Genomic DNA, 9050 nt, shown 5'->3' on the forward strand with positions numbered 1-9050 from the left:
AATGGTGATGATGGTGATGATGAAGGCGATGATGAAGGCGATGATGGTGATGGTGATGATGGTGATGATGGTGATGGTGATGATGGTGATGATGGTGATGATGGTGATGGTGATGATGGTGATGATGGTGATGGTGATGAGGGTGATGATGATGAGGGTGATGGTGATGAGGGTGATGATGGTGATGATGATGAAGATGATGAAGATGAAGGTGATGATGGTGAAGGTGATAATGATGATGATGATGGTGATGATGGTGATGATGGTGATGAAGATGAAGATGAAGATGAAGATGAAGATGAAGATGAAGATGAAGATGAAGATGAAGATGAAGATGAAGATGAAGATGAAGATGAAGATGAAGATGGAGATGGAGATGGAGATGGAGATGGAGATGGAGATGGAGATGGAGATGGAGATGGAGATGGAGATGATGAAGATGAAGATGAAGATGAAGATGAAGATGAAGATGAAGATGAAGATGAAGATGAAGATGAAGATGAAGATGAAGATGAAGATGAAGATGAAGATGAAGATGAAGATAATGATATTATAGGCTCACTCTTGCTCGTTGCTGCCGTGGATGGGGGGGGGGGGGTAGGAGGAGGCGACTGAGGCCCATTGCAAGGGATGACCACTACCTTGGACCTCTAGCCTTGTCTCAATTGATGTTGCAAGGTCTTTTCTACTCCTCCTTTCCTTTTCCTTCTCTTGTTCATCCCTTCTGTCCACATAATCTAATCGTTAATTCACTTTTTACCCTTTTCGCCTTTTGTCCTAATGTCCGTGTGACCATTTAGATATCTGGCACATTTGTTTGTTTTGGCACTTCTGAAAACACACAAACATTGCCTTATGAACCGAAGAACTTCTTACACTTTCGCTATATTCTGAATTTGTCACTAATTACCTTAGATGTTGGTGCGGCAGAACATTTTCAATAAATAAATAAGGTCTATTATGGGAAAATTAAATGTGAAAAATCGTGGTTTTCTTATAACGATTATGACTTTTTTTTTTTAAATATTATTTTCGAGGTAGAATGCATTTTATATATTTATTCTATTCTCTTTTTCTTTTTCTTTCTCTCTCACTCACTCACTTTCACTTGTATTTCTCTTTCTTTATCTTTTCTTTTCTTTTTTCTTTCTCTCTCTCACTCATTTTCACTTGTTTTGCTTTTTCTCTCTATCTCTTCCTTTCCCCCTACCCCTCCCTCCCCGTCTCCCTTTCCACCCCTCCCTCCTCCCTCCTTCCTCCTTCCTCCTCCCCCTTCCCCCTCCCCCCTCCCTTCCTCCCTTCCTCCCTTCCTCCCTTCCTCCCTTCCTCCCTTCCTCCTCCTTCCCCCTCCCTCCCTCCTTCCTCCCCTCCCTCCCTCCTTCCTCCCCTCCCTCCTTCCTCCCTCCTTCCTCCCTCCTTCCTCCCTCCTTCCTCCCTCCTCCCTCCCCCCCTCCCTCCCTCCTTCCTCTCCTCCCTCTTTCCCCCTGTCCATTTTAATAATAATCCCGAAGCCGTGTCCTAACCTAACCCGCGTCTGCAGTGTATATCAAACACATTATAACTCCTCTACCTAAAAATATGAATGATGCAAGAGGTTTAACGAACGGCTCTGATAACTAACTGTGACAGTGTCCTTTGTTTCTCACGATCTCCGCCTGACTTGGTGGGCATAGGCGTGTAATGTGGTATGAATGATCGCTGAACTATGCATGACAAAGGCAATATTTCAATTGCTTGCAGCAATGACATGCGCAAGTGAAAGGGAGTGGTGTGGGTGGCGACGCTTCCGTATGTCACTTGTTTGGGCTTTCGTTCTCTTTGTTTCTTGTTTGTTTGTTTGTTTTTCTTTTCTCGAGCGTCAATGTTTGTTTGTTTTTGTGTTTCGTTTTCTCAAGAGGGCGTTTTTGTTCTTTTTATACTTGTTTTTATTTTATGTTTCGTTGTTCATGTTTTTTTTTCTCTCTTTCTGCCTCGCCTCCTTTTTCTTATTCACATTCACTGTTCATTCCTTTCTTCCTCTCCTCTCTCTTTCCTTCCTTCCTTCCTTTAGCTCTTTCCCCCTCCCCTCTCCCTAATTCCTTCTCCCCCTCTCCTCGATTCCTCTCCCTTCCCCCCCTCTTCTTCCCTCTCCTCCATTCCCCCCTCCCTCCTCCCCCTCTCCTCGATTCCCCTCCCTTCCCTCTCCTTCCCCCCTCTTCTTCCCTCTCCTTCCCTCTCCTTCCCCTCTCCTCCATTCCCCACCTTCCCCCCCTCCCTTCCCTCTCCTTCCCTCCCCCCCCTCCTCCTCCTCCGCAGCGAAAATGCGTGCAATATAGCAAGACGAGAGCGCCAGCACACCCAAAAGCTCTTGTTTTATTTTCATGAGGTGGAATTTGGCGCGTCAGCCTCCGTGACGGCATTCCATTTTCGTGATATTTTAATAAAGTTTATTTGGCTTCCGTTTTTTTGATACTCCTGTTTGGTTGTCCTTTTTTTTTGGGGGGGGGGTAAGGGGGGTGAGGAGGGAGTGGGGGTTTTCTCTAGTTTTTTTGTTTTTTTTTTGTTTTTGTTGTTTTTTCCCCGTTTGTTGTTTTTTGTTGTTTCTTTTGTTTTAGTTTTTGTTTTGTTTTCCATACACTCCCTCACATCACTAAACCTCCCCTTTTACACCACTCATACACTCACCCCTTCACTCACTATCACTCACCATACACTCACTTTCACTCCCCAAACATCACTCCCCACTCCCCATCACCATTTCTTACACTCACTCATACCCCTCACTCTTACACTCACTAAACCTCACTCCCCTCACCCCAACACTCACTCAAACACTCACTCCCTCACTCAACATTCACTCATCACTCCCCTTTTCACCACTCAAAACTCACTCATACACCCACCCCTTCACTCACTCAACACTCACTCATCACTCACTCACATCACCATCACTCCCCCTATACACCCCCCCTCACTCAAATCACTCATCACTCCCCACACTCACTCATACACTCACTAAACCTCCCCTTTCACTCACCATACATTTCACTCCACCATCATCACTCACTTTCACTCCCCAAACCTCACTCCCCTCATCTACACTCACTCTTACACTCACTCTACACTCACTCCCCTCACTAATCACTCACTCTTCACTCACTCATACACTCACCCTTCACTCACTCATAAAACTCACCCCAAAAATTCACTTTCCACTCACTCATACCCCCACCAAATCACTCACCTACCATCACTCACTCTTACACTCACTCAACACTCACTTCACTCACCCCTTCACCACTCATACACTCACCCCTTCATTTCACTCATAACCACTCCCCTCACTCATACACTAAATCACATCACTAACACTCACCTTCACTCATTTCAACACTCACCAATCACTAAACCTCCCCATCACTCACTCATACACTCGCTAACTCATCACTCACTCATACACTCACTAAACCCACTCCCCTCACTCATACACTCACTCTTACACCACTCATCACTCACCCAACACTCCCCATCACTCCCCACACTCACTCATACACTAAACTCTTACACCCTCATCACCCCACTCACATCACTCATACACTCACTCCCCTCACTCTCCCTCACTCACCTCACTCATACACTCACTAAACCTCACTTTCACCCCACTCATACACTCACTAAACCTCACTCCCTCACTCTTGCTCCCCTTTCCCCTCCCTCCTCTCCCTCCCTGCCGCCCCCTCCCTTCCTACCCCCCCTACATGCCGCTTCCACCTTCAAACTAATACTCCCTCCTTCCCTGCCTCCACCCTCCCCCCCCTCCCCGCCTCACTTTACGAGTGCTTTCGAAGGTGGCGAATTCTCCCTTCCCAGCAACACGCCAAAAAAAAAAAAAAAAAAAAAAAAAAAAAAAAAAAAAAAAAAAGGGGGGGAAAAAGGGAAAAAAAAGAAAAAAAAAGACTCCTTCTCAACAGTCGTTCGGTCGTTACCCCAGGCTATTACCCCTCCTTAACGAGTCCAGGCGGCCAAACAAATCAATTTCCCCGAGCTACTTTTCGGGGCATATTTTATCGGAAAGGAGCCCGTCGGTCGGGTTTGTTTTGTTTACTTGCCTTTATCGTTCGTTTGTTTTTACTTTCATGTTTTTTTTCTAGCTTTACGCTTTTGAAATCTGAAATTAAGGTAGGTCTAAGTCCTGCGATGGATTGATTTCAGCTGCTGTAATATGTGGGCTGTTGATGTATATATAATATATAATATATAATATATGTTATATAATATATATATATGTATGTAATCATGTATGCGTGTGCATGTGTTTATGTATATATGTAAGTGTAGGTGTAAGTGTACATATGCATATTTCCTCTCCTCCCGCCATCCCTCCCGTCTTCCTTCATTCCCTCTTTCTCTCATTCTCGTGCCCCCCCCCCCTCACCCCCCGCCTGCCTCTCTCACTTTATGTTGGCGATTTCGCTTCAATTTCGCTTGTGATGTTGAACATTTTCATTGATGGTTGCCAAGTGTGTCGGGCACTTGACCCAAAAGCCACACACGATGGCTATGCTCTATCTTTTTTTATGATGTATACGTACATATGATTTTTATCTGTATGTATTATATACGTATGTATGTCGATATGCATACATACAGTCAGACATCGACATACACATGCGCGCGCACACACACACACTGACACTTCCACGTATAAATACATACAGGTATATCCTTTTTATGTGTGTACATATAGCTCCCGTGGGCCTGTGGTAGGTACGCTTTGCACCGCCGCAGACAGGCCGATTCTCCCCACGAGAGCCGTGCCCCAAACCCGGGATTAGCAATGCCAGAAATGCAGTGTGGTTCCCCTAGGCATTCCTCGGTATTAGCCACGGTACCAATACCCGCACGCTGCATGCAAAGACGAGACCCGCGCCGCCAACAGTATCATATAATCTTAATAAACATTGTCTCTGTTTCAGGCGCGGTAGACTGGGAGGCGATCTGCGGGCGGCGCCAAAGAGGCGACACTATGCCAACATCACGACCTGCCAGCACCGAGCGCTGGCTGACACTCGCTGACGAAATGCCAAATATGAGGCCCTTTTGACAGCGACGGACAAGTGCTTGTAAGCGGGGACTTTCTCCGCTGTACAGAGGGACCTCGTGAAGGGGTTCGCGTTGACCGGGGCTGCCAAAGCCGTAGTTTGTGTGAACACGAAGGTAATTAATTCTAGTCATACCTAATCTCGTGTGCTTTGCTTCACGTTGCTCTTAAGAAACAAAAGAAAAAAAAATACAAAGAAAAAGTGCTCCTATATCGCTAAGAAGAAAAACATTTCCCCGGCACCGGCCGAGCCGAGCGCGTCCGTCCCGCGCCCACGAGAAGTGCGAGCGACGCCGTCCGTCGGTGACCGGATCAAACGACCCTTGTCCCTGTGGCGCCGAGCGAGCCCCTGGCGGGAAGGAGCGCAAGTGTCGCCGAGGCTGCGGCGGGACGGTCGCCAGTGATGGTCGCGACGCGTGAGAGCAGCTTCCTCGCAGGCTGCCGCTTCTGCCTCTGCTGCCGCTGCTGCTGCCAGGAGGCGCGCGAGCGAGGCAGGGGCTTGTAGTCGGGCCTCGCCCTCCCGCGCCATGGAGCTCCGTCGGCTGCTCGTTCCTACGCGAAATACCAAGCAAGCATGAGAATCGCTGTGCTTATAGATAAATATGCTAAAACAATATTGGTGAATGAAAAGTATCATGTAACGTGAAGTGCAAAGGCAAGACACGTTGTAAAATAAACGGAAACAAACGGAGATTACGATTATCTCGCACAACCGCAGGAACCCATAGAAAGCTAATACGCTTATTGTATTCTTAACAGTTCCCATGTAAGATGAGATGAAGAATAATGTATAACTATAGTTGTATTATGAAGATAATATTTTTGTACACTTAATACCTGTATATAGAGAGAACGAAATTAAGAAAAGAAACATTTTGCAAGTGTAATGTGATATACAGTGTGAAAAAAAACGCATGAAATAGAACTACTACGGTGTATATATATGTGTGTGTGTGTGTACTGTCTAACTGTAATAAATATCTATATATAAAAATATATATATATATATATGTGAAGAGATATATATCGCTACATAAACGCAGATGTTCCGTGTCACTGTTAAATGTTAAAAGATGTGCAACCTTCGAATCACTGCTGTATGGTCTTTCTGAACCTTCCTGAATCTACATCCTTATTGCAAGTAGCCAATGCGTGTGCAATTGATGTGAGCCTTTGATGCACTGGTTGTAAAACTTGATGTTCATATGGAAGTTATTGGTATAATGTGATCTGTGTCTTTTACGAAGCGTTAATAAATCAATATCGTGAAATAAAGCGAAAACGTTGTGATACCCGAGATTAAGATAAGCTATATGTAAGATAATAATAATAATAATAAGATATATTAAACACAGCAGATAGCTGCACTAGTAAAACTTATAAAGAAATCACAGCTACTGAATAAATATATGAATATGTAAAAAAAAAAAAAGAAGAATCTGATGGTAAGATTATGCAAATGTTGTACCCATTCAGTGTTATCTACGTACCTGCTTAATATAAATGTGCTCCTGCCGCGGCGTCCGTGGTGAAGTGTTGTGTCATCGCTGCCGGAAACTTTCGTGTTAATCGCTACCGTTGTCAATAAGAAAAACTTGGCTGAAGAGAAGTGTGCGAACATGACCCCCTCGGTGTCCACGGCGTTCCCGCTCGCGCCCGTGGAGTAGCTCTCGCCGCCTGCAGGCTCGTCGTCAGCGCCAGCGTCCGTCTGACGCCAGGCGCGCTCTTGCCGGGCATGGCAGATGTAATGGGCGAGACGGGCGAGCTGGTGAGTAACGGCACGTGGGTCGGGGAGGTCCTGCTGGAGGAGGGCGCGGCGAACGCGAGTGCGGGGGACGCGGCGGGGGCGGCGGGCGGCCCCGAGTGGGCGGGGCTGACGGTGGCCATGGTGAAGGGCGCGTGCATGGCCGTCATCATAGTGTGCGCCGTGCTGGGCAACCTGCTGGTGGTGGTGAGTGTGGTGCGTCACCACCGCCTCCGCATCATCACGAACTATTTTGTGGTGTCTCTGGCAGTGGCGGACATCCTGGTCGCCCTGATGGCCATGCCCTTCAACGCCAGCGTGGAACTCACGGGCCGCTGGCTGTTCAGTTACCGCATGTGCGATCTGTGGAACTCTTTTGACGTGTACGCGTCCACGGTGTCCATCCTCCACCTGTGCTGCATCAGTATTGACCGCTACTACGCCATCGTGCGTCCTCTCGAGTACCCGATGGTGATGACGGAGGCCCGCGTGGCCATCATGCTGTGCCACGTGTGGCTGGCGCCGCTAGTCATCTCCTTCCTGCCCATCTTCATGGGCTGGTACACCACGGCGCAGCACCTGGCCGAGCGCGCCGCCGACCCCTCCCTCTGCGTCTTCCAAGTCAACACCACCTACGCGGTCGTGTCCTCCTCCATCTCCTTCTGGATGCCGTGCAGCGTCATGGTCTACATGTACTACCGCATCTACCTGGAGGCGGCGCGGCAGGAGCGGATGCTGCACAGACACACGCGCCTCTCCACCGCGTCCCAGGCCTCGCACGCCGCCATGGCAGTGTCCACCAACAGCTCCACCGCCACGACCACCACCACGGCCAGCGCGGGCAGCAACGGCGTCGGCTCCGACGCCCACGGCCAGGGGCTGGGTAGCGGGGGGTCGGGGCGCCGCCTCATGCTGCACCGGCCCTCCAGCGACACGCAGGAGGCCACGCCCACCAAGGAGAGGAACCTGATCAAGCTGAAGCGCGAGCACAAGGCGGCCCGGACGCTGGGCATCATCATGGGCGCCTTCATCGTGTGCTGGCTGCCCTTCTTCACGTGGTACGTGAGCGTCACGCTGTGCGGCGAGGCGTGCCCCTGCCCCGAGATCATCGTGTCTATCCTGTTCTGGATCGGCTACTCCAACTCCATGCTCAATCCCGCCATCTACGCCTACTTCAACCGCGACTTCCGGGAGGCCTTCCGGCGGACGCTGCAGTGCGTGTGCCGGTGCGGGCGGCCCGAGGACCCGTGGCGGGGCCAGCTGGGGCCGCCCTACGACTCCGACCTGTGTCTGCAGCACAACGGCCACTCCACCGTCATCAAGGCCAAGACGCGGCGGTTCAGCAGCGAGTGCGGCGTGTAGGGGCCCGGTCCTGCTGTGCACAGAATAGAGTTTATTTTGGTAGATGTTTCCAGTGTAGGATCCTCTATGTGCCCCGAGCGGTGATAATGACAAAGTGTATTAGATCTCATAAATACATATGTATTGACTTACCACCGGGTTTTTGTGATACCCAATCTAGACACGACCCTGCTAGGTATATCAAGCAAGAATACACGTAAAACTAAAGAATATCGCAAGGACAACCGAGACACGAACAAGAACACTACACCCAACCGCAACTTTATTCCCTCCCCCCCCCCCCCCCCGCTCTCCCTCCCCAATCTTTCTCTTCTTCTCCTTAGCTCCCAAAGTAAGAAATACTAATCTTACGTAATCTATAGGACTTCGAGTCTCCCCCCCCCCCTAAAAAATATATATATATATCTTAAACCCGACCTATCTTGCTTCTTCTTACAGATCTCTCTCAAGGTCAGCCTCCCACATCATGCTAGCTCGCCCTCCTCTGTGGTATGTCTTATAGCTCTCATTCTTGCTCGTCCTATTAAAAAAAAAAAAAAAAAAAAAAAAAAAAAAAAAAAAAAAAAAAATCTATCTTTTATCCCGATTTAAATTTCTCTTTTATTTTTATTTTTTTCTATCCCATCCCACTGCCACCATTTTTTCTTTTTTTTTTGCGTCGTTTTTCTTGTGTTTATTATTAGTAGTATATATTCTCGATCTATACGCTTCCTAGAGATTAAATAAATATTATGCAAATTTCCCGATCAAGGTTGAGAATTTCTCGCGTTCTCTTTCCTTTTATAGCATTTTTTTTCTTGAAAATAATACATAACTGATGATGATGATAACAAAAACAATAACACTACGATACTACTAATACAA

General features: G+C 47.9%; 2 protein-coding genes across 2 annotated transcripts in view; both read left to right on the forward strand.

Annotated features, from left to right (window-relative positions):
- LOC125036813 overlaps nt 1-6112 on the forward strand; it is a 379078-nt gene extending 372966 nt beyond the window's left edge. Inside the window, exon 8 of the mRNA XM_047629675.1 lies at nt 4956-6112. Within this exon, the coding sequence (XP_047485631.1) occupies nt 4956-5055 (100 nt within the window). The 3' untranslated portion in view covers nt 5056-6112. The remainder of the gene's footprint in view (nt 1-4955) is intronic.
- Nucleotides 6113-6813: 701 nt separating this feature from the next.
- Nucleotides 6814-8317, forward strand: LOC125037042 (octopamine receptor beta-2R-like). Its single transcript, XM_047630009.1, has one exon. The coding sequence runs from the start codon at nt 6816-6818 to the stop codon at nt 8184-8186; it is 1371 nt and encodes a 456-aa protein (XP_047485965.1). The 5' UTR covers nt 6814-6815; the 3' UTR covers nt 8187-8317.
- Nucleotides 8318-9050: the final 733 nt, after the last annotated feature.

The sequence above is a fragment of the Penaeus chinensis genome, chromosome 22 (genome assembly GCF_019202785.1).
Source record: "Penaeus chinensis breed Huanghai No. 1 chromosome 22, ASM1920278v2, whole genome shotgun sequence".
Lineage (NCBI taxonomy): Eukaryota > Metazoa > Arthropoda > Malacostraca > Decapoda > Penaeidae > Penaeus > Penaeus chinensis.

Coding starts and splice junctions, on each gene's coding strand:
- LOC125037042 (XM_047630009.1), top strand. CDS start 6,816: ATGGCAGATGTAATGGGCGAGACGGGCGAGCTGGTGAGTAACGGCACG.